At 46.8% G+C, this 27515-nt stretch overlaps 1 protein-coding gene across 4 annotated transcripts in view; it reads right to left on the bottom strand.

The window, feature by feature from the left end:
- LOC139746765 (protein slit-like) overlaps window positions 1-27515 on the bottom strand; it is a 737327-nt gene that overhangs the window by 234007 nt on the left and 475805 nt on the right. For all 4 annotated transcript variants that reach the window (XR_011712223.1, XM_071658271.1, XM_071658273.1 and 1 more), the window contains exon 3: window positions 16870-16941. Coding sequence is in view for 3 of the 4 variants with exons in the window: in XM_071658271.1 (XP_071514372.1) it covers window positions 16870-16941 (72 nt within the window). In the remaining variant the exon portion in view is untranslated. The remainder of the gene's footprint in view (window positions 1-16869; window positions 16942-27515) is intronic.

Genomic DNA, 27515 nt, shown 5'->3' with positions numbered 1-27515 from the left:
ACTCATGGGGAGGCTAGCTGACCCTCAAGACTCATGGGGAGGCTAGCTGACCCTCAAGACTCATGGGGAGGCTAGGAGACCCTCAAGACTCATGGGGAGGCTAGGTGACCTTCAAGACTCATGGGGAGGCTAGGTGACCTTCAAGACTCATGGGGAGGCTAGGTGACCCTCAAGACTTATGAGGAGGCTAGGTGACCCTCAAGACTTATGAGGAGGCTAGGTGACCCTCAAGACTTATGAGGAGGCTAGGTGACCCTCAAGACTTATGAGGAGGCTAGGTGACCCTCAAGACTCATGGGTCAGGCTAGGTGACCCTCAAGACTCATGGGTCAGGTTAGGTGACCCTCAAGGCTCATGGGTCAGGCTAGCTGACCCTCAAGTGGCAATTTAGGCAAAGTAACCCAGCGAACCTTAGGAGAGCACCTTCACCAGGTCGTAATCTCACCAGTCGGTCACACATGTTCTCGGAGGCCATCCATTACACTCCCACATATAATTAGTGTAATTAACAGACTTCCCAGAGCATGAGCCGTGACGTTAGCCACTCATTATATATAATTTAGATCACACACCTGTAATTTCTCGACCTCATCTTGAGAGCAACGGATGGGTAAACATTTGTCGAAAAAAAAAAAAGTAAGTGAAATAACAGACAAAGCTTCGAAACAAACGAAGCTTACTAATATAGCAGCTTGAACTAGGTTCGAGACAAACGAAGCTTTCTGAAAGAGTAACTCGAGCTATAGGTTCGACACAGCAGTGCTTTCTTATACATAAGTAACTCGGGCCAAAGGATCGAACAAGCGAAGCGTTCTCGTACTATAGTAATTCAAACCTAGGGTTCGAGACACGCGAAATATTCTCATACAGTAACCAAGTCTCCTTAAATGTAGATCATAAGCACCTTCCATATGCCACTACAACGACAACAACAACTGCTACTATAACAACAACGTCGTAAAATCCAATGACCTCAGACAGCAATAATGGTTGGAGGTCCCTCAGCACAACCTGCCACTGAATGCTCATTTACGACCTCGAAAATTTTCTTATGGGGATATAAACTAACACTACAATAAACATGACGACTGACAGTCCCCCTCCTTCCCCCTTACGAGAACTAATATATCAATTGAAAGCTTCGCATGAAATTTAACTATAGTGTCTGCATGTGGAAATTGTCTCACACAGCTACTTTAGCTTTCAACATGTGTCCCGGGAGAAGGAGCGGGGCGTCGGTACACCCACACTATGGTCAAATATGTGGTGGGCCATTATTCCATTTCCCAGCTCTACAATCTCCATAACCAAGCAACAAGATGAGCAGAGGCTAGGCTGGATGTTGGGGGCGGGGACAGAAGGGGGAACAGGGCATAGGAAGGATGGGAATATGAAGGATGAGGTAGGAGGGTTGAGGGATGATTGGGGGGGGGCATGAACGATGATTGGAAGGGAGGAGGGTGGGCACGAACGATGATTGGAAGGGAGGGGGTGGGCATGAAGGATGATGGGGAGGGGTGGGCATGAAGGATGATGGGGAGGAGTGGGCATGAAGGATGATGGGGAGGGGTGGGCATGAAGGATGATGGGGAGGGGTGGGCATGAAGGATGATGGGGAGGGGTGGGCATGAAGGATGATGGGGAGGGGTGGGCATGAAGGATGATGGGGAGGGGTGGGCATGAAGGATGATGGGGAGGGGTGGGCATGAAGGATGATGGGGAGGGGTGGGCATGAAGGAAACTGGGGTAAAGAGAGAGGAGAGGAGGGGTATGGGTTACAGAGTGGGGAGTATAATTATGGGAGACACAGATAACGGAAGACCTGACAATACCCGACCAGGTTATCTGCTGGAGGACTGTAATAGTAACCTACGTTCGTGCTATATGCGGATGGAGACAGGAGAGGAAATCAGAAGGTTCCTCCCAACCCACCACTCCCTCCTGCACAACAGCCGGTACAAAATTAGTTATGAACGCTAAGTAGTATAGAGAAAGTATACTAATATGGAAATTCTATGTGAAAGTATGATTGTAAATCATATTGTGATCTAATCTCACTTGCCGGATACTCTCAAATACTCTAGGTAGGAAATACCTTAGCCTTTAAGCCGTAGAGATAAAAATAAAGTTGAAATGCCTGCATATCGTACTGTTATTCTTAAACTGATTTATTCACCGGTAATCAGTATCATTAAAGTAAGTGTCCAGCCGTGACTCACACGTACTGATAACCTTCAATTTGAGATCATCTTCTGGCAGTTTATTCCTATGTTCTTAAATCTTATCGTATGAAAAAGATGAAGAAATTGTGGCGAGCTGGAGGAGATGGGAGGTAAAGTATGGGTGAGGAAGATGAATACAGCGAGAAGAGGAGGATGAGTGAGGAAGATAAATAAGGAGGATGAATGAGGAAGATGGGTATGGAGGATGAGTGTAAAGACAGGTGTGTTCCAGACCGGTAAATCCCCCCCATCCCCGCGGGAGCCACTTCACATGCAGGTCAAACGCAGTTACAACGACACACACACCAACAGTTGGCGTAACAAGGGAAGGACGTCGTATATCTCGTGAAGGTGGTGGACTGAGAGAAGTTATCTGGCTAGGATAAACATCCCTTCCCAGCTCTACCTCCTTAGCATACAAGGCGCATAAAGACTGATGAATACCCGCTGAAGTCTTCTGCCTCCACAGCCCGGGCTGGGTCCAAGGTGTTGGGTTGGGTCGCTGGTCGACTAAGCTGTTGGAAGCCGCAGCCCCATATAGCCCCCACAGCCTGGCTGGTGTGGTACACATTGAAGGGACTTGTCCAGTGCACTCTTGGCCTTCTCTACCGCGCATCCCAGGCTGTTTATGACGGTAGATGGCAACGTGTTGAAGACTTCTGAGCCCTGGATGTTTAAGAGTTTCTCTTGAGCTTATCGCACCTTTGGATTTCGGAGGCAGCGTCTTACAAAGTCTTCCATGCCTGTCGTGCCAGTAGAATATTCTTGCAGAATGTACGTTGGGAACCTGACCTTCTAAGGGTTTCCAAATACAGATGACAATATACCTCTCCTGTCTGCACTCCAGGAGGTATAGCCTCAGAGATTTCATCCGTTCCCAGTAATTCAGTTCCTTTATCACATTAATATGGGTTGTGAAACATCTCTGAGCACTTTCTAATTCTGCAATTTCGCCCATCTTGTAGGGTGATGTTAGAACGCAACAATATTCAGGTCAAGAAAGATGTATAAACATATAACCAACTATTCATAGTCAAGAGAGTCAAATCTATATGGTCAGAGGCGAGTCAAGCTATCTCGTCTCATCTATTGTATATACGTTACGTGCAAATGAAATGCAATGTATCCAGAACTCACCTCCCACTCCAGGTACACGAACACACCAAATGTAAACATGTATCGTTGGGAACTAACTCATGAAGTCTGCTTCCCAGCAGCTGGGGATGATGTATAAGGGCAGTAATCATTTTTCTTGTGAGAAGTTATTTCACGATTAGCATCCAGTTTGAAAAATTACTCCATCCTTCTATCGGCCAGAGTGGAATCCAAAACCTTTCACCTCATTAATACTCCAGGCATCACCTCGCTCCAATCTTTCCTCCCTGTTGGTCGTGGTGTTTCTGTCTGTTGTACAGATATTATTTCGGCTGCTGTTCTCATAAGATGTCTGCGCGTTGTGATGCAACTAATGATTGAATCCGTGACATACGTCTGGCAGCCGCTTCTCACAGTTTTCGTGTGAAGACAGACCAATTGAGGATTGACCGTTATCATACATACCTACAGGAGCAAGGTTGAGGAATTCTCCTTCCTTCGCCTTTCTGTCTTCCTCTTATAATCTTTCTACCACTAAGAGTCAGGTCTAAAAACATCTTACGAGTTTTACAATCTATTTCTTTATTTTTTCATAATCTATTTTCTTTTCCTCAACATAGCTATGACTGGGCCATGTTTTGCCCATTCCATGTTGGTCAATATAAAAATGAACAGAGACTACATGAGCGTCCTCCTGTGTGTACATTACCTACGTGTTCCAGGGCCAAACCGCATAATTTCACCCGGCAATAACTTTCAACCTACAATTACTGAGTCAATGATGAAGATAATCTTCTTCAACGTGATGGATTATTCTTGTGAATTTTCCCGGAAGAAAGTTCCAGCGCTCATGGTCAAGCGGTGCTTCCATACTTAACATTAAGACAGACCGTAAAAAAATTAAATTTCATTCGACTATATCAAAGACATAAAACCCAATAAACGACATGTTGAGAGATATTTATGATCAAACGTAAACTTTAATAGCGATATCAAACAATTATAAAAACATCACAAAGGAAATCTGATCAGATCTTCAATACAAACTTTAAAGGTACCAATAATAATAATGATCAAAGACCAGTCTTCAACTCCTTATGATCAAATTTATCCTCGGAAAAAAATAGATGAATACATTTTACGATCGATAAATAGTAGTAAAAACATATCAATACTTTCGAGAGCCGACAAAATAGATGATATACGGGAGGACCTGGTTGGCTGGGTAGCAGGTGTTACCAGCGGCCCTAGACTAATATTGGTAATGCTGGAATATATTACCACATGAGAGAGGTTTCCGACCGCCCGATGTTTCCATTTCTTCTGACCCTCCCTCATCCTACATCCCTTCATGTTCTCCCAGTCCTCCCTCTCGTAAAACCATCTCCCTCCCTTAAATCACCCCTCCCGCTTCCCTTAAAACCATCCCTCCCACTCCTCGTTCTCCCCAACTCCTTGGTCCATTTGTCCATTAACCCTGTAATCTTCATCTCTCTACCCTACACTACTCTACTTTCGTTGCATAAAAAAGTATTTTTCAGCTGTACTGATCAGTTTAACTCACATCAAAACTAACATGTTAAAAATCATACCATCGGCAGATAAACATCCCCTAGGAAGGCAGTATGATGTGTCTCAATTTGGTTTCTTTTTCCCCTGATTGGAGCTTACTTTCCAGAAGACATCAGACATTGGAAGAGAATGTGCTCCTCTTTACGTACTGGCTGTCCTTCGTATCTCTACTTTCCAGCCGACTGATGTGCCGGAAGGAATGGTTTTAACCTACACAGATAAGGAATTCTGGATCCTACTACTGTCCTCTAGCAGATAACCTCGTCAAAGACCATCAGGTCTTCTGTTATCTGTCCTTCCTACGTACTGTCCTCCAGCAGATAACCTCGTCATAGACCATCAGGTCTCCAGTTATTGATCCTTTCCATGTCCTCCTCCTTCTCTTCATATCTACACTCACACCCCCACCAATCTCCTTATCTCCCAGATCCACCTTTTACCTCCCCTGCCCAGACTCGGCCACCTGGGTCTGGAAGGAGTCATAACATAGTGATAAGTGTCCAGAGGGTCATGTTCTCCCAGGCAAATTATACCTTTTAAGGTCTTTTTCTTAATGTCCTCCGGTTGGGCACCTTCACTGGCCTCCCCTCCACCAACAGCACTAAACCACTTCATCACCACCACCACCACACCTCCATAATCCTGCCCCGCGACTACACAGTCTCCACCACGACCTTCCTGGATTTCCAAGATCCTTCTCCACCAAAATCTTCATCGACCACTACGAGCCTTCATCATGATATTGCTCCACCACTACGACCCTTCATCACGATATTGCTCCACCACTTCGAGCCTTCATCACGATATTGCTCCACCACTACGACCCTTCATCACGATATTGCTCCACCACTACGACCCTTCATCATGATATTGCTCCACCACTACGACCCTTCATCACGATATTGCTCCACCACTTCGAGCCTTCATCACGATATTGCTCCACCACTACGACCCTTCATCACGATATTGCTCCACCACTACGACCCTTCATCACGATATTGCTCCACCACTTCGAGCCTTCATCACGATATTGCTCCACCACTACGACCCTTCATCACGATATTGCTCCACCACTACGACCCTTCATCACGATATTGCTCCACCACTACGACCCTTCATCACGATATTGCTCCACCACTACGACCCTTCATCACGATATTGCTCCACCACTACGACCCTTCATCATGATATTGCTCCACCACTACGACCCTTCATCACGATATTGCTCCACCACTTCGAGCCTTCATCACGATATTGCTCCACCACTACGACCCTTCATCACGATATTGCTCCACCACTACGACCCTTCATCACGATATTGCTCCACCACTACGACCCTTCATCACGATATTGCTCCACCACTACGACCCTTCATCACGATATTGCTCCACCACTACGACCCTTCATCACGATATTGCTCCACCACTACGACCCTTCATCACGATATTGCTCCACCACCTGACCTTTAGACCTCCATCACCATCATCCATCACTCCACCACACATCGCTCTATACCTCCAAGATTCGGAGAAGGAGGAGGAGGAGGAGGAGGAGGGCTTGGAAGGCATCGGAATTATTCCGAAGGTCAATATAATCTGTGAGGTAATTATCGCTCATGAAGGGAGGCAGGTCAGGGAAAAAGGATAGAGGAGGTGCGGTCAGCAGGTGTCTTAAACTCGTATTGTACTGGAGTTGTACCGGTGTGTGTGTGTGTGTGTGTGTGTGTGTGTGTGTGTGTGTGTGTGTGTGTGTGTGTGTGTGTGTGTGTGTGCGCGCGCGTGTGTGTGTTTGTCATAGGAGTTAGGTGAGATGGAAGACGAAATCAAGAGAGTCGGGAATCAGGAATGAATGAATATAATAAGCACAATGTAGAGGAGACAAGAGTATAGAGGGACGGACCAAGAATGGGAAGGACGGAAAGGGTGAAAGAGATGGAAGGGGGAACATATAAGGTAGAAGAGTGGAAGCAGGAGAGGCGGAGGGAGAAGGTGGAAGAGAAGTGTATGACGGGAGAGCGAAATGGGGGGTTAAGATGAATGTGCTGAGAGGTGTGGGAGAGGAAGTCCCTCCACACCTGCGGAGGGAGGGAGGGAGGGAGGGACTAAGCGTGCAGGGGTGGGGGTGTACGGCTGACTGCATTTTATGATAATTTGTAATACAAGGTCCGATGCCTCGTGGGGAGGGGAGGAGGACCTCAGGTAAATTAAATGTTTATGTTGGCGCCGCACGTCAAGCCACGGGGGAGTGGCCGGCCAGTGAGAAGGAGGGAGAGAGGGAGGGAAGGCCAGGGTGAGGTGGGAAGGCCATGGTGAGGTGGGAGAGGAGGGAGCATATGGCAAGGATACGCAACACAAGATCTGATGGTCCCTGACGAGGTTATCTGCTGGAGGAGAGAGACAGTATCGTAAGGTCTTAACCTCGTTGAAGATAAAGACAAGATAAGTAAAGCAGAGGGCACTTCCTCACCCACCACTCACTCCAGCACAACAGCCAGCAGGAAAAATAAATGAAGTGAGCATTATAGCAGAGTGTGGATGGGTATCATAACCTGGCTCGTATGTTGAGGTGATTCTCTGAGTAGCATTATACATGAACGGGGGAACAGTTGAAGTCTGATTGTGTTTTCCTTCATGATGAGTCTTATCTCCTGATACCTCATATCACAGTAGTTGTCCAGCCATGAACTAAAAGTTCTGATAATCTTTCAATTTTCCACAACTCACCAGCTATAAAAAAAACTTTTGCCCAAGTTAATATCACATCTCTACGTGTCCTATCTCTAATCTTATCACTGTTATCTCCAATTGCAGAATCTCTATCTAATGTCAAGAAACTGTTCTCTTATAGATCTATTACATTTCCTCGGAGTTTGTCAGATTTAGAAAATGTAATTCACATCTCTGGAACTTTGCTCACAAGGCTTGTTTCTGATCAAGGGAATTAGTTTTGTTGCACTTCTTTGTATTCATTCTCGTGGTTCTTCGTTTCACATGACCAGAACTGAAGAGTGTGTTCCAGACGTGGTGTGACCAGGATGGTGTACAGTGTGAGCACTGCATCCTTCGTTGTGTGGTCTACATCCGTGGCTGTGAAGCTGTAAATTCTGTTTGCTTTATGTTGTGCAGTCAGGCAGAGCCTTGCCTACTTCAGGCCATTACTGAATATAATCCATCCAAGGTCTTATTATGGTTGTGCTGCTACTAATGGATTACCGAGCATTATAATGAGGGAAGGAAGGGGTGAGGGTGAGAGGGAGTGGGAAGGTGAGGGTGTGGGAAGGTGAGGGAGTGGGAAGGTGAGGGTGAGGTAGAGAGGGAGTGGGAGGGTGAGAATGAGGGAAGTGAGGGAGGGAAATTATAAAAAACCAGCAGGGTGAGGAGGGTCATAGCTCTGAGCGAGGGTAGGAAACCACCACAGGTCACCAGTTAAAGTCTGTATAACAACTGACCAGCTTCACTGTCCAGTATGAGGACAGTCCACAACCTGTGTGTTACTGTCGCCACACACACACACACACACACACACACACACACACACACACACAAATTTAATAGACATTGAAAATGTATTCTGTATGTACTTTGTTCCGACATGTTTGCTGTCCAATAATCCATCTTTTTATTCACTAAATTATTCACATTACTCCCGGAGCCCCACTCATATGCTAATAAGAAATCTTTACTGAAAATGTATTTATACAACAGTAAAGACTTGCGTCACATGAGGGATACGACCAATTGTTTACTTCTGTCGTTAGCGGGTGTGGGTGTGGGTGGGATGTGGGTGTAGGGGAGGAGGAGTGGAGATGGGTACGTGTGTATGTCTGTGAGTGTGTGCACATAAGTCACTGTGTTGATATACGTATATCATACGTGTAGTTGGGTGATGCCATGTGTGTGGCTATATATGGTCATGTATGCGGCTTTATATAATGTGGATATACATGGCTTTATATGGACATTTACTTGGGTTTACAAGGATAAATTCGAGGCTTTATATAAAGTACAGCGCATCTACGTGGCTTTATACAATGTACAGTACATACATGTGGCTTTATACAGACATGTACTTGGCTTTACATGGGCATGTATGTGGTATTATATACTGTGTATAAACGTGGCTTTAGAAAGACATATTCGGGGTTTTACGTGGCCATGGCTGAGGCTTTATCAGACAGACGAGCAGGTTAACACAGGTACATGCGTGTCCTCCTACGTCATGTGAGAGGCTATCTATCAGACTGTTCCTGGCGGTCAGGGTGCAGGTGCGTGGCTACGGCAGGGCGTGTCCTCATCCAATCAGCGTACCCAACAACTGGACACATCCTACCGAACACACCTAACAATTTGTCTGCTACGGGGCTGCCGCGATCTCTGCTTCGCCCCAGTCATTCCAGCCAACTAACTCCTCTGGTCTGGCCTTCCCTGAAGATAAGTCCTCCAGTCTTGTAGCCGTCTGGCTCCCGGGCCCACCTTCTGGAGGCCCAGAAACGAGTGATAATTTGAGACGATCGCTAAAGACAGACGATGGAGGATGGTTCCCACCTGCTGCTGCTTTCCAGTCCCTCTCAGTCCCTCCAGAATTAATGGATGATGGGTGAGAGAACGCTGTGCGAGTCCCCGGGATCGAAAAAGAGTGGTTCGTGAGCGAAGGAAAGCGGACCGACAGCGATGAAGCGGTTGATAACGACGTGGAATGTTGGGGGCGTCTTCTGCTGTTGTCATTTTATATTTCAATAAGTTTTAGATTATTTCATGATCTTTTGTGCTCTGGAGGGTTGTCATGTCAGCCTCATTTAAACCTGTATAATGGTTTGATGTTAAACCACTTCAAGGAAGTACAGTTTACGTCATCAAAAACCACAGATTACCTTCCTTGAACACTATGGTACGACCCTTGCGTATGAAGAGTCAGGTTAAAGGCCAAGCCATCATATTCGAGGGTCGTACCGTCGTGCTCAAGGATCGTACCGTCTTGCTCAAGGCCCGTACCGTCGTGCTCAAGGCCCGTACCGTCGTGCTCAAGGCCCGTACCGTCGTGCTCAAGGCCCGTACCATCGTGCTCAAGGCCCGTACCGTCGTGCTCAAGGCCCGTACCGTCGTGCTTCAGGCTTTAATGAAATAACGACCCGGTCGCTGGCAGGGGCGGGGTTGAGCGAGGCTGAGGAGGATGCCTCGGGGAGCACACGTCTCCCCGTCACCACCAAGAGGGTGATGTACGGCCCAGAGCCCGGCTGGTGACGGCTCCCTCCTGTATAACACACAGTAACGTACATTCATACCCGACACCACCCTTGAGGAGGAACACATGCACCACAGGCTCCTGGGAGGTGGGTTACCGTCCGTCACTCTATCAACCTGAGATAACATATATCTAGCTAGACTGGCCTGGGGTAACTATGGATGGTTTGCGTATATCACCGCAGCTCTGGCTTGAGTTAGTTTCTTTTCTCTCTTTAATCCCTGCTTGTCTTCCCGCCTTGGAGGGCGACGCGCGGCGTAAGGATCAGACAAATGAACGAACTGCGACAGATCCTCATTTGGTTCCTTCTGTTCCTGCTTTCAGAGGGTGATATACAGGAGGGGAGGAGTTCCAGCTACCACCCCTTACCCATATACATCCCTCTTAGTCGCCCTCTACGACACCCATGAGGGACGTGGGTAGTGCACTTTCTACCCTACATCTATGGGGTAAAATCTTAACGACCAACAACTTTACAAATATCTACAACTCCAAATAATAATACCCTCCCTACAACTCATGATGAATGAGAACCACAAGAGCATCAAATAAACCAGTAAAAAACTTATCAATTACTTACTAATATAATGTCTCATCGCACATACATACACACGTCCAATTCTTAAACTTTTTTTTTCAAGGTATATCATGTTCAGACACAGGGAGAAAAAACCTAATTTTCAAGACATTTCATATATCATATACTATATATGGTATGCTTGATACCTTCCAATATACTTAAAAAATCAAATCACACCAAATATTACTGTATATCATAACAATGATGACTTTTTCTTTACAAAACCCAATGCTGAATATCTTCTTTAAAATCATTGTACAGTGTTAAAGAATAATTTGAGATCCATGTTGAGGCCTTTTCCTTTCCCCGTCCTTAACCATCTACAACAAATAACTCAACACGAGTTCCTGATTGGCATGACCAGTCCTCTAACACCGACCTGCTTCCTCACTCTCTTCCCCCCTTGAACCCTCCCAATATACATCCACTTTTCCAGCCCCCAATCCTCAGAGTCCTCCAGCCGACCTTAATCTCTATCACTTCCAACTCCTGAAGACCAAACAATACTGAGTGTTGAGAGCCCTGGGTCCAGACCTGCCTCACCAGACCAGCTGGCCAAGGTAGAGACCACAGTCTCGACCTAATTACTGGATCAACATACACGACAACTCTTTGTTCCTGGAAGGAGGCGACCTTCCCGGGCAGTGATGGAGCAGTGGGGATGGCGGGAGAGATGAAGGAGAGGTGAGGGAGAGATGGAAGTAAGAGGGAGAACCAAACAAGATGGAGAGATGAGAATTCATATGGATAGAGGAGGGATGAAAGAAAGGGGATCAGATGAGGAGATGGAGGGAGTAAGGATGAGATGAGATGGCGAGGGTGAAGGATAAGCAGGAGGAGGGAGGATGATGCGGATGGAGCAGGAGGAGGTGAGGGAAGAGAACGAAGTAGGGACAGATGCAGGAGGGAAATGAGGAGGAGAAACAGGATGAGATGGAAGGAGAAATACGAGGCGGATGAAGAGGATTAAGGTGTAGGGAGGGAGGGGAGGTTAATGAGAAGGAGGAAGGGGAAGGTGATGGAGGATGTGGGAACCGAGATGGCGGAAGCAGGACAAGATACAGGAAGGTTGGACAAAGATCCTGTTCGTCCTCTGTTAATCCTACCGCTCACAGGATGAACGTGGTAGTCGGCAAAACATACCAGTCGATGGTCGAGCATACTGGGAACTGAGAGGTGGATGGGATGGAGTGGGAGGGGTGAGACAGGAGGACCCGAATGGGGCGAGGGGGATGACGTGGAGGGAAGGAAGGGAAGGAGGCGGAGAAGGGGAGGAAACAGGTCAGTTATGCTCCCTTTACACCTCTGCCCAATCACTGGCAACACCAGACTCCCCCGCAATACACTATTGTATACCGTGTATGATCATACAGTAAGTGTTCTTCTCCGTCATTCCACTATGTTTACTCTCGCTTCCCATATCAACACAACTTTCCCATTTTCTTTAATAAAATACGTCCATCCACCATAATCATCTCACACAAGCCACATCACTGCCCTACACAGGGGGAGGATCTTCAAAAACGTGAGGTCACATGAGCAGAAGAGGCCTCACTCCGGCGCTCGTGCGCACGGCAGCTGTTGCTCGGGCCAGCCAGGGTGTTGGCCGACCTCGTCACACAGCAGACCAAACAATTTTAGGAACACTAGGCAAATATTTACCATCACTCGTTCCACTGACGCAAACAACCTGTCTAAGATTAATTACAACTCAAACATCAACAACCTAGTGACGAAGAAACAAAAGCCTGTCGTTCTGTTTACGCCGCCCAGCACCAGAAGGTTACAGCAGGCAGCGCAAGCCGTTGCCGACCAATACAAAGTCAACTCCAAATAACACACAAGTTCAAGCATCCGAACACGTGCGAGTCTACAGCAAGAACAACATTATGGCTCGTCCTCCAGTTCCTGAAGTCCGTCCAGCACAATGGCACGACCCTTGAGCATGATGTACGACCCGTGAGCATGATGCACGACCCGTGAGCATGATGTACGACCCGTGGGCATGATGTACGACCCGTGAGTATGATGTACGACCTATGAGCATGATGTACGACAGATGAGCATGATGTACGACCTATGAGCATGATGTACGACTCAGGAGCATGATGGTGCGACCCATGAGAAAGACGTTACAAGAGGATACGATCTTGAGCATGACGGCTTGACCCTTTACTAAACCCTTATGAGTCAGGTCAAAGGGCACGCCATCAGACCAAAAGGTCGTCCCGTGGTGTTCAAGGTGCAAGATTAAAGACCACAGAAATCTATAACGAGACACCACACACGCACGACACACAGACCTCACCACAAACATGTGAACTTCACGGAATCAGCTTCCTGAAGGTAGACTGATCCTTCAGCTGGCCAGTGACTGTATGATCAAGACATCATCTCCAGGTCCCGGACTCGTGTGACTCTGTCATCCTCAACAGCGTGGACTCCTCTGACGTGGACTGTATCTCTAGGGGGAGTCTGGACTCTGAGGTTATGCCTGGAATTCTGGTGGTGACTCTCATAACCTCACATCCACATGACTTGTGGAAGCTCGTCTGTACCTGCAGACCTCGATGTGGAGCGAAGTTATATTGTTGCTCGTCTGTTCAGTCAGGCTGTTTGAGGCTGCTGATCGCATATATACACACGTTTCCTCCAGAACCTCTCTGGCGTGATATACTTTGTCGTAAATTGTTCACTGAGTTCTTCAAGTTCTCCGTTGTGTTGGCCGAGATGTTCCTCAATACTGGAGGATGGTGAGATGAACTGTTCCGAGCCTCGGATGTCTGTACGGCTTCCTCTCGCTGTAGCTACGGCGTCTTGTGCCTTCCGTCGTGTTGCCTGACACTCATGCGTCCCTGTCATGCTAAAAGAGGCTGACCTCTGAGTGGTGGCTGAGGATCAAGCTTTCCAGCGTACCTGGAAGTTAGTCATGAAGCGTCTCCCGCGCCAGCACTCCAGTGAGGAGGCTGGTATGAACCCTTCCCCAGCTGTGTTGATGTGTGAGTATTGGTTATCAAGCAGCTCCCAACATTTTTTCAATTCCACAGAAGGAAAACAACGATACGCATGAAATGTATAACAACATTTTGACTATATGACACAATTTATCCCAGGTGATGTGTCAGAGAGAGAGAGAGAGAGAGAGAGAGAGAGAGAGAGAGAGAGAGAGAGAGAGAGAGAGAGAGAGAGAGAGAGAGACTGCTCACGTACCTTCTACGTGTCACAGAAGGTGACCAAGAGGGACGGAAGCAGATGGCTGGAGCTCCTCCCCTCCTTTATCATCACTTTCTACAAGTAAAGGAAAGAAGGAGGAGCCAAGCGAGGATTTTCCTCGGTGGCTCAAGACGTCTGTTCCTGACGCTACCTCACTGTGGCCATTCAGCCAGACTTAAGGTCTCGGTCGGCCAGTGTCCAGAACCAGCTGAGGCCAACATAGACACAGACAGACAGACCAAAGACAACATAGAGAGGAATAAAGACAATGGATGATCAACAAGAAGAACAGAGAGAGAAAAGAGGACATGACACATGCAATAAATGACTCCAGTGTGTCCAATACTGAGAAACCGATACGATAAAATCCTTCTATTTACAATATCATCCGTTTCACAATGCAAAAGTTATAATAATCACTCATGTAAACACTGTAATATACCGCTGCATGAGTCCAATATGAACCATGAATATCAATCCTTTGAATTTACTTTATAAACTGGATATATTCAGATTAATCAAAATTAACTGTCTTAATTAACGATCATTAGCTAATTTGCTGTCATGTACTCGAGTCTGGTCCATGTTTTGTGATTACCGTGGCGGCAACTGCCTGGGTCATGCAGGTGCAGCAGGCTCATGGCCAGCGCCCAACAAAACCAGCGAGTCAATGACTAGCGCAGGTAATGTCCTGGACCACTGACAGAGTGAGAATGTACGTGGTCGTAGAATGAATTCTTCTTAACACCTGAAGAACGTGTGACAGATTTTTCGACTTGTTACTTGAAGCTGACGGCCATACTGAGGCTAGCGGGTGAGAGGACTGAGTCTAACCCGAGCGTGGGTAGACTCGCCCTACGGTCACAGGTCTCGACTCACTCGCTAGTACACAACAAACCTAGCCAGTTGAGGTTTACACATGAGCTGTTGTGATGGAAATGTACAAGAGAGACCAAACAATACGAGGGAAAGAAAACCATCGGCATGAAAACAACGTCGGAACACAGGAGGGAGAAAAGAGGAGAATGAATAGAGTTGGGAAGCACAATAATGGTTACTTCTTCCTTATCAAACGACAGAAAGAACATATCTCTGGTGTCAACAATAGTGTGTGTAACGCATAACCAATTCTTACTCGTAAGAAATAACAATAATATTCACATGAAACTACTCTATAACAAACTTTTATCAATGGACTTGAGAAGTTATTAGGATATTTTACCATAAAGCACAATGACTCACTATTTAACGGAACAATAACCTTATTAGAAAGACCAAACACTTGAATCTTGATAGCAGAGGCCAGACCATCAATGAACAATGAAGGCCACCCTCTTGAAAAGCGGACGGCCTGAGAGAAACAGACCCCGGGTCAAAGGTCAAACCAACGAAAAAAAAAAAAAAGAAAATAGGGCACACAGCGCCAGTCAATAGAAACCAGGAGATGTATGCAAGAACCTAACTCGAGAGTCAATGAGGAGGTTTCCATACAAGTCTCGCAACACACCAGCACCGACCGACTGTGGCCACGTCCATCAGGCTCCAGGCTGGCAATTCTCTTATCTCGTGAAATACACACCTTTCTGCCCCTCGCTGTGACGTCTACCAGGTACACTGTCATATATCTACTTATCTACTCATAATCACCCCAGGACCAATTTCTATGACAGAGTCCTGGTGTTACCTAAGATATTTCTAAAAGGCTCCTGCAGCCCAAGGCTGCGCTACGTCCAGTACCAGGGAAATGAAAACGCATGACTCAATTATATGATGCATCTCAACAAAAGATCAACGGTATCGACCAATCTTGAGTCTCGCTGAATCGCCAACACTCGACCAATCATCTCCCACAACTTAACCCGAGTCACCAGACGTGAGCCTCTTGTGTACATCAGATCTTGGGCCGGGTTTACGGTGGATCTGCTCCACAGGAGGAGTGACGCGATCGATCCATGACGCAGACGATGGCGAGTTCGCCTCCATGCATACAAAATTATTCACCATAATATCTTGTTCAACAGTCTACTGCACATGACGTCATCAACCAAATAATTCACATCAGAGGATAATCCACAAACTCATAAACACGATGAATATAAATGAATTAATGAATAAATATACCACAACATGATGGATATCTGTTTGATTTTTGCCACAAGAATGATGACTTTATCATGGTGCACTATCATCCCTGCAACGGGTAGGAGCGCCTATCATAGCCTACCATCACCCCTACAGCTGTGTGTGTGATGTCAGAAATCTGTTTGAGTCGACTGAAAAGGGCGTGGATCATGAGGTCCCTCACTGGCGTGTAGCGCCAACTGTGGGGGCAGTTGTAGGGTACGAGGTACGCCTAGTACAGTGGCATCCTTCAGTGGTACATGGTAGGTCGTCCCACTGACACCACCTGTGTCCTGAGGGCTCCCTCTAGCGACGGTCTAGTGTACTATATAACCATCATAACAGTGTAGTTCTGGGTGATCAAACAGTCACGTGATGTAACTTTGCATCACAGGGCAGACGTGAGGCACTAGTCATTCACACTAGGCACCAGGTACTGGTGAGGAGAACGTTACAAGGACACACTTGTAGATCCACTTCCTTACCACCTGCTGCTCAGCCCATACTCCACCTACTACAGGGAACTTGGTGTACCACCTGTCCTCACGTAACTCTAGGCAACCAGCATCCATACTCATAGTTAGGTTCGTCCTCACACCCAGGCCCCACCACTGTACAATGAAGCTCATCACCTGCTCTAACTTTGAACTAAGAGAGGTACCTTCCTTTACCTGGAACCAAGTCCATTACCTAGTAATATTCAGAATCAGGTGAACCCCTTCCCCTCATCTAGAACCAGGTCCACCACCTGCCTTAAAGCTAGGTGAACCACCTCCCTTGACTCGTCCCTTTACCCCCTTACAGATGGCTATGTCTGGTACTCACAGTCGTTCCAGCTGGTGCAGGTCCTGGAAGGCGCCTCGCTCGATAGTATGGATCTGGTTATCATGCAGCTGCCTGTAATCATAACATCAAGGTCAGTACCAAATAAAGACACACTTAAATACATCACACCTCAAGCCACATGACAAATACAAAGGTCAACAAAAGATGAACAGAAAGAAATATAAACTATAAATGCAGTGGTATACCGGTATACCACTTCAAAAAGGTTATATTACAGTTGTAATCACCTGATCATCCGAGGGCAGTCGATCACTGTTACCTTAGAGAGATTCTTATCAATAATTAGATAAAATATACAAATAAAACACAAAACAGAAGAAACAAATCATCTGTAATGATTACAAGCCAATACAAAATTGATTCTCAATTTTTACATTTCATCATATTTTTCACTAAAACGTAAAAACCAGATAAAATCCTGTTTTAACTCGGTTGGTTGAGGTTTATGTCTCCAAGTTTCCAACTGTTCAGGGAGAAGTAACTTTTGGGTATTTCCTTACCTTCACACATCACCTGATCTCTCCACAATTTTGAAGTTTCTTTTCGTAACAATTATACAGACATGACCACATGTTGGTCACGGGTTACTGTCTTAAAGATTGCTGTCCAGAGTGTTAAATATGCATGATCATCATATTACCGTCATGGCATTAAGTATGCATGACTATCATGTTACTACGTCATTAGAAAATATGCCTAGCCCTCACGTTACAAAGGTCATGAATTATGCATGACCATGCGTTACTCTAGCATGAAATATATGTATGAAAATCGCGTTACTCTCAGGTCATAAAATGCGTATGACCATCGTTACGCACATGACATGTAATATGCATAGCTGGACGCGTCACAAGGGTACGCGCTTGCCCCCCCCCCCCCCAAAAAAAAAAAAAAAAAACGCCTCTCTGGTTCCCTCCATCTTCATTGCTGAATACATTTTCTTCTTTTTAAGACCAAGTCAAGACCAAGGGTCATCAGCGAGACCAGACCTTACAAGAAGCAAAGGACGAGGACGCACTTCGAAGAAGAAGAGAAGAAGGTATGGTAGGATTACGGTACATGTAGAGACATATGAAGCACCGCTCGGTAGCTTAATGTTCATGGTACCTCACTATTACTGCCATCCACAACAGATGGGAACATAACATGATGAAGCTATGCAACAAGTGTCAGAAAAATTGATCTGACGGTCTGAGTATCATGTCACATCTCTATCACTGGACCAGTTATCTGCATAATTACATACCCTACCATCATTGATAACAGACACAATTAATAGAGGTAACAGACACTGTTGTTATATCTGACAGTAATCGTACATAAATTAGATTTTGATCAATGAAGAATAAACTTCTGTCTGTATGTGTATATGGGTCTTCTGTATGTGTATACATGGTCTTTTGTATATGTATATGGGTCATCTGTATGTGCATACGTGGTCTTCTGCATGTGTATACGTGGTTTTCTGTATGTGTACATGTGGTCTTCTGTATGTGTATACTTGGTTTTCTGTATGTGTACACGTGGTCTCTGTATTGGAAGGAGGCAATATCTTACGAGGGTCGGTTATCAGACCATTCAGGCCAGGAGTGACGGACAAGAGCCCCAGATTGTCCCGGTGACGTTAATGCTAATGGTTTGGCTCCATGGCCAAAGTAATGCACCAGGCGGCTACTGTCTCTATGGCCAGAGTAATGCCACGTTGCTGCACAGTAGACTGCGTTGTATCTGAAGTGTTTACGACCCGACCAACACGACTGATGCGGAGGGAGTCTCGCTACGACGAAGCGGCCAACAGAACCAATGGCGACCTGACAAAGAACACAGCCACGCATAACCTTGAAGACCTCCCTCCTCAGCCGTCCACCAACTATGATACAGCAAGACTGACTCTCCGTGTGGGCGCCGCCAGTTTCCTGTCCTTCACGGCAACGATGTTTCTCTAATAATAAAAGAGATTATAAGATGAAGTGCCCTGCTTACAGGGTGGCCTTTGTCCATACAACAATATGTATTTAACAGCAGGTCAGACAATGGCAGGAAAATCTCCTCCTCACGACCCGAGGTTCCCAGTCTACACCTCCAGAGTTTGTGAATGAAATCAACATATTCATGATGGGCCACAACCGACGGCTCATATAAAATCTCCAGTGGCCACAATATGCGGTGATTTGGCAGTCCATTCACGCAGCTGCCATGCCCAACCTCCCTCACCCCTTACTTCTCTCTCTTTCTTTGCCCCTCTCCCCTTCTTCTCCTCGATCCTCTCTCCGTTCCTTCCATTCATCCTTCTTCATTCCCGACCTCTTCTTCCTTCAATCCTTCCTTCCCTCTTCCGTTCTCTAAAGACTTCCATTAGCCTCAGTCATGTCCTAGTTCCTCTGTATGACACTTGCTGTAGCGAACTTCCTCTCTCCTCCCCACAATACCATGACATTTCTACACAAAAGTTGTCCTAATGAAACTCCCATCCCACCCCTCCCATCTGTTCCATACAACCAGCACCTCCCCACCCTCCCCTCGCTGGTCCCAATTCTCTCGTTCTCTCACAGGCCTCTAGGAGTGGGATCCCCACCTTCAGGGAACCCTGCCTCCCTCACACGCTCCTCTACCAACTCCACACTACCCACTCGCCCATCCACCAAACCCACACGTCCATCCACCTACCCCACACCCCCATCCACCAAACCCACCCCCCCACACGCCGCTCGAGTCCCCCCCAGCGCGGGTGGTCCTGCCTTCCTCACATGCTTCACCACAAAGTAAACAAACCCTCTACGGACGACGGGCACTCAAGCCACAATACCATTACCGACCAAAGACAGGAAGTATACCCAGAGATCCCTACCCTACGGACAGAGAGTGGTTGGCACTGTCTTGCCTCGGGTTTTCAGCTCAGGTGGCCGAGGTTGTCTGGGAGACACAAAGCAGTGACTGCCACCTGACCCCTGGCCTCCCCAGCTGGTCCAACAATACCCCTCCCTCAAGCCATCATCAGCAGACTGCAGCCACAGTACTAATGGAGGGTCAGATATGTTCACTTGATGATGTAGTGTGTGAATCCATGACCCGTTCATCAAGGCACAACAACGACTGCTGGGATCTTGACCAGAGCACAATCAGGAGTGAGGTTGATGATCAGCGTAGCTGGTCATCTCTGGTTCATTCTAATCATAAGAGGAACAATATTTCCAGTCCTGTGGGCAAGCCAAGATCTCATGATAGCATTCGCTATTCATCGAGTATCTGTAAACGTATATATGTATACAACAGAAGAAGAAGAAACGACGTTATATCCGCCATGAATAAAGCTTTTGTTGGACAGTATCTTGTAACCTTGATAATTACACGCCACAGGATAATCAAGCCACAATACCTTTTCTTCAACTAAACCTCTGTGAAGACATGGCCGTCGTTTGATTCGTCCAAGACACGACAGGTTACACACAGGCTGGGATTTTGCCTTTGGTAGTTATAGAAGACTGAATCTGGGGGTTTGGCAGACAAGTTATGGTGATTACATGGCGTTAGATACGACGATAGCGACGCGAACTCCCGGGTCATGAGGACGATCCAACACCTCATCAGCGAGTATTGTGCGCCTACCAGGAGGATTGGCGGAGCTGATACAGTCACTCACATCCTGCCGCTTATAGCAACGCAGGCGGCTGATCGCATGGGTTAAGTGGCGGCCACAATCATGCGTACCGTGTCATGACTCTCTACATGCATGACCCCGTCATTGGCGCTCGTTGTCATGCAGGAGATATGTCTTGCTGTGTGTCGAGAATGACTTGCCTCGTTACATTTGCGATTACCGACGAGAAAACATCATCATGATGAAAGGAACTACTTTGGTGGGATCTGTTATCATCATAACCAACTTCAGTTATGGCGAGAACTGAGAGAGGAGTACGGACACACGAGTAACAACACAGTGCTTTACTGGGTACATACAGACATGATACACCTCAGGGTGCTGAGCTGGTATGAGGATGTGAGGTGAGGTGATGTAGGCAGGTGAGGAAGGAGTTCCGTGGTTCTCCTGCAGAAGCACAGTGTCACCTAGACAGTACTTCTTCGGGGGCCAGATTGATGCACTTCTGGTACGAGGCAAATCTTATGAATATTTTTTCTAAGTTTTTGGAACAAAGACATCAGGAAATAAAGTTGCGATTATGATCAGCCAATAGAGGCGACATTCCGGGATAAGTGTCTGAGATTTCGTCCATACAGCCGAGTGATCATTCTTTCAGTACGACGGAACGTTCCAGGAGCACGACGGTACGACTTTTGAGCATGACGGTACAACCCTTGAGCCTAAGGTACCGTAAGTACGACGGTACGAACCCTGAGCACGATGGTACGATCTTTGAGCACGACCCTTACTGACGACCGTACGCCCCTTGAGTACGACAGTATAACCCTTAAGTATATAACCTGACGATCCTCAAGCACGACGGTACGACACACGCACGACGGTACGGCACATGCACGACGGTACGACATATGCACGACGGTACGACACATGCACGACGGTACGACACATGCACGACGGTACGACACATGTACGACGGTACGACACACGCACGACGGTACGACACATGCACGACGATAGGATCAATGGGTTGTACACAGGCGTGACCCTCGACAAACCACGCCATCAAGCCAAGGTTGTACCGTCCTGCTCAAATGGCTAACAGTTTTCAATATCGAACAATAAACGTCTGAGAAAACATTAGACAAAAAGTGTGCTATAAATTACAACCTGTCTTACCGTACTGGGAGATCCACCTCACTACAAATATGAGAAGGATCATATATCGTGAGGAAAAATTCATGAATGAGGGAGTGTGAGTCACTCACATAATAATATAAATGATCATATGTTGTGGAAGGTGTCATACACCGTGGAGGTACAAAGCCACGATCCAATTTCCCATATTACAATGACCAAGATACAATAATGACCAGAAACCTGGAGAGTCTTGATAAACCTCCTCTGTCTCTTTGTAAGTTATAGGCCTGGCTTGGGTAGCTCCAAGGTTGGCTTAGCCAAGAATACAAGACATTTAAACTCATTTACAAGACATTTAAACTTATTTACTTCATCTTAAAGCAATGGTTAAGTACACAACACTAGGAGAGCAACAAGATGGTGGTGGTCTCAGAAGTGTCATCCATCATGTGTTGTGGGAGATCATAATAACCAACATTCCTCACACGAACACAAGTTTAAAACTGCTGAGAAAAATCCATTACCAGACGTAAACAAAATACTAGATCATCCAAAAGTGTAAACAAATGTACGATAAAGGCGTCTGGGGTGTTTATATTGTTTACCAAAGGGCCGGGACCCGTGTGGTGAGAGGGGAGACACCTGGCCTAGCACTCACACCGGGTCACGCCCCCAGCTGTGGTTGACCTACCTCATCATGAACACCACCACAGGTCATCTGCTACTTTGCGAAGGATGTTTCTAGTGATGTCTGGCCGAGAACTCGTCCGTGAAGAAACGCTGACGAAACGCAACCATCGTACGAAATAGTGTCTTCTGTAAATATATTCCCACCCTCACCTACACACACACACACACACACACACACACACACACACACCACGGGGGAGAGATTAAGGTTAATGACGGCTTTCCACACTTTCCATCACACCAGCAACTGACCATCATCAACATGAGGAGTGAGGCGGAACACGCGCCCCAGGTATGATCAACGACCACTCACGCCACAGTTGGTCTAAATAACGCTCATCCGACCTCCTCTTCTTGAAGCAGTAAGCTGGCTAACGCTAAAGCGTCTGTATGCCACCTAGGCTACGCGTAAAAACTCCCGAATCGTTACGCCACTTTTACAACATTCCAAGCATGGGTGAGCCACACACACACACACACACACACACACACACACACACACACACACATACATTAAGAGAACCCACAAATGGTCTGGCCTGATAGGTTAATGAATAATAAACACAGCAGGATCCGTAATGAACCTTAACCGTGAACTACCTGTGGATGCCGGGGAAGGGTCGCACTGGCCACCATCGCCAACCCCTCCAAAGAATAATTAGTAGGTCGGATGTGGGATCTGACCGTACGGATAAGGGGTTTTACCGCTGCTGAAGGGACCCACCTGACCGTAAGAGATTCGAGAGTCTATCTAAGGGGACTTAAGCCTATGAATGAGGCTCCGTCTTCATTGGGGATGTTTATATCATCTATACTCACGATGACATCCCTACAATAAGACAACTGCAGGTCTCCGTGAGCGAGCCTCGTCCTAAACATCCAGCCGGTTGTAGAATGTTATCATGCACAGTGGACGACATATACATTAACTCACACATTTATGTACATATATTTTACATTTTGTTGTGTGTGGAATTCTAAAAGAGAAGACACTGAAGGCCCACCTGCGGGAGAAGGAGACTCGGTCTGTCAACATGACACAGACCATCATGTGGTTCTCAGCCTCACACACACACTCCAGCAGTAACGGTCACACACTCCTCCGTCGTGGAGGACATCAGAAGCATCTTCGACATCGGCTTCCAAAAAGATACTATGGCGGTCGACGCCTGTAATGCCGCACGGACACAACCCACAAAACCCAGCGATTATTCCTAGTAACACTACTCACACCTACTCATCACGGGAGCTGTAGTAACACACCTCAATGCTACTCAAGAGGGGAGCTCTGGTAACACACCTCACAGTTACTCATGACGGGATCCCTGGTAACACACCTCACAGTTACTCATGACGGGATCCCTGGTAACACACCTCACAGTTACTCATGACGGGATCCCTGGTAACACACCTCACAGTTACTCATGACGGGATCCCTGGTAACACACCTCACAGTTACTCATGACGGGATCCCTGGTAACACACCTCACAGTTACTCATGACGGGAGCTCTGGTAACACACCTCACAGTTACTCATGACGGGATCTTCACGTCTTACAAACTTTCCCTCAATTGCATCCACTGGGCGTTGTCTCCCGTCCCCAGACAAGTCTTCCCTTCGTGAGACCAATCGTTGTTTTGATGTATATTTACAATTAACAAATACAACAACGACGGTAACGTTGATGAGGTCCCGTGCGACAGTATCAGTGTACAGCCAGGAGGCCGGCTCACCTGGAGGGGAGCAGGGAGGACCTCCATAAATAATGTTTTCTTCCCATAAGGTTAAGTAATGACTATATTCAACCGTTGTTTATCAGGTTGTAGAACAGTGACGATTATAGGCTTCCACAGACGACAAGAATGTTGTAATGGGTGGTCTTCCTGGCTGGCCGATCCTCCGGGTGACGGTTGGTCCTCCCAGGAGGCCTTCTGGGTGACTGGTAGTCCTCCTAGTAGGTCCTATGGATGACTGGTGGTCCCTCCAGCAGGCCCGCCTTGCAGGTCCTCTGGATGACGGGTGGTCCTCCTACTAGGTCCTCTAGGTGACTGATGGTCCTCCCAGCAGGTCCTCTGTGAGAGTGGTGGTCTTTGCCCGACCATCAGCGTCACCAGTAGCGACCTACCTGAGGACCACTCCCTGGTCCTCGGCTCTTGCCCTGCTATCATTAAGCAGCAACTGTGAGATCATTAATCAAGTATCTCAAGTGGTGCCACCACACGCCCACCATCACCCTCCCCATCCGTCTGTCCGCCCCGCTGTACCCACGTCGTACATCACTCCATCCATCCCTCCTTCCCCTGGGGTGGGTGGGTGATGCTTCTTCATCTCCTCCAACCCACCTAACGTATCAGCCTGCCCACCGCCCCTGGCCTCCCACTGCTGCACCTCAACTCATCTCCCGTCACCTGCAGCACCCACGGATCTACCACACCCAACCCGACCCTCACCCAAGCCTTCCCTCACCCTCTGTATAATAATAACCTGAGACCATTTCTCGCTCTTGTAGGATTGTTCTCCGCCGTCGGTCGCTCCGGCCAGCCTGCTGAGTGACATCCTACCCTCCTGTACAGCCCAGTATCCTCCTCCTCCTCCTCCTCGCCCTATGCTAATCCTTTAGCCTAATCCTCTACATCCTTCTACCCTCCACTTCTTCCTACGACTCACAATTGTCCGGTCTTTCAGTCCTCCTCTTAATCACATCACCAATCTGCTACCGCCACACCAGATTAAGCGCCCAGTCGCTAATCCCTCCGCCTCCTTTCTCTCTCTCCATTCACCATAACTCACTCCCCTCCCTGATAACTACTGCCTTGTCCTCTCCCTCCGTCCCTCCCTGCCTCCACCCCTAATACCTCGACAGCTTACCGTCCTGGGACACGTCTGATGCCTGAAGTCACAGCACGCGCTCGGTTGAAGGTAAACAGAATCCTGTCTCTTTAGACAGAACCATCTGTCTGACCATCTAGACTTCGATCACATGTGTCCCCCAACATCTGTCCACAACAATACAAAAACACTACCACTTACTGCTCTCTACAATAATCAGCAAAAACAGGAAAACAGACAATACAGTCGTAAGCAAAGACAGACATCAGCTTTTCCAAGTTCTGTCCACGACAGTCACCCAATCAGACACCCAAACAACCCACTCAATTACCCCGGTAGTCTGCATGCGTGTCATATCGGTGACTAAGTCAAGTCCAGATGTGTCATATCGGTGACTAAGTCAAGTCCAGACCACAAGAAAAGTCAATGAGTCAGTGAAATCAGTCGCACTAATGGCCAGTCCGTAGGTCAGAGAAGTTTGGAAATCAAAAATGTCCAAAGTCACTTAAGTCAGTAATTGAGAGAAGTCCACAGATGTTAGAGTCATGACCTCAGTCAAGACAGATAAGCTACGTCTGTCTCAGTCAAGTCTGACTATGAGTCAAGTTTGTCTATCATTCAAAATCTGTTCATCAGTCAGGACTGTCAAACAGTCAAGGAAGCAGATAACTCAGGTCACTGGTACAGTCATGTCAGTAAGTCAGTCTGCCGTACACCCAGCATGACTGGTCATTCATCTACTGCATCAGTCAACAAGTCATTATTAAGTCATTCACTCAGCAGTTCAGTCAAACGGGAGCTCAGTCGGTCAAGAGCTGTGGTCAGTCACACAAGGCCGCCAGTCATTTAGGCCGACGGACACCAGTGACCACCATACGGTGACCAAATGATAAGTAAATATGTCATCACACCTCAGACTGGTCTTCAGTTACACCATCAAAAATCTTGTCGCTACGACGTATTCACGTGACGTCATTCCCCAGTTTACCAATCAGGGCGTCACATCCCCCAGTCAACCTACCAATCACAAGCGAGTACCAGAATAACTTCGATAATACAATCATTTTTAATTTTAACTTCGAGTTATAATTTCTCAGTTACATGTTTTTCCTTCATTCGCTTCCACAGTTCAGCCCACTTCACGACACAAGATATATATACACTTCTTACGAAGTAAGATAAGGACTATAAATATATATACACCTTTCCTATATATGTGCAGTATGTCAGTTGAAATGCATATATATTTGTCTGTGTTCATGCTATATAAATATACCAGCTTGCGTGTCGACATCTGGGGGTTAAGAATGAAAAATGATTATATCTTTCATTGTTGAAGGATTCTGTAAGATATATATATTTAGAATACATTTATAAATGATTAGACCTTCGTATACACACCTGCTTGCAATATATTATGCTGTTCCGTTCTAACCAATCACAGAATAAGAATACGAGCGTAAATGATTGGGTTTTACTGGCATGACGTCACCTGGCCCCGCCCACTGTTCGCTGCTCCACCAATGATTGATGTACTGAAACCTGACCCCACCCACCAATTACCGGTCAAGGCCTCTATTAGGCCAGCAGTGGTTGCCGCCGACGTTATGAATGGCAATTCATGTTAGAAAAACCTTGAATGACTGGCCAGGAAAATATAAACAAAGACATTTACTGGGAATAGTACTTGTGTGTTGATAATATAAATCTGTCCTGATTTGAATCTATGTACGATCTGCTTAAGTTAAGGAAGGTTGTTTGGCTAGGCGTGTCTTCAACAGGGAAGATGAGGTACTCTGGACATATATTACCTTACAGAGTTATACTGATTATCACGACACACCAAAAACATACACTCATGCAACGTTTACCCATAAATAAACGTTAATTTATGGAAGTCCAACACGAATTCGTATCTGATGGTAAGTAAGTACCCAACCAAGTATTCGTCTGCCTGTCTACTTAATCTATTTAATTCTGCTTTACTAGACTTGGGCCAATCTATGAAGACAGTCATGCGTAGGTGTGTGGAGGTTTTTGTGTATGTGTGCATCAGTGCAGTGCAACGCTAATGAGCCACCGCCAGCAGCAGCACCTGCCTGCAGAAGACCAAGGCTTCAGCCTCACCAGCAGAGACTTCGAGGACACCTTCTTCAGGTGCCTTTGATGTAATTCTGAGGTTACTGCACTCTCCAGCGAACTTCCCTCCCCACCGTTTGAAGGCACGGCAGAAGGAGGAGGAAGAGGAGGAGGAAGAGGAGGGGAAGCTATCGTGGTATAGGGGATGATATAAGAGCAATAAATATGGTATGGGAAGGCAGTGCCCCCACGGGCCCGCTCCCCACTCATCACTCCGCCTCCCTGGCC

Source organism: Panulirus ornatus, chromosome 66, assembly GCF_036320965.1.
Source record: "Panulirus ornatus isolate Po-2019 chromosome 66, ASM3632096v1, whole genome shotgun sequence".
NCBI lineage: Eukaryota > Metazoa > Arthropoda > Malacostraca > Decapoda > Palinuridae > Panulirus > Panulirus ornatus.
The sequence above is the reverse complement of the archived record's forward strand: the minus strand, read 5'-3'. Positions and strand labels throughout refer to the sequence as shown.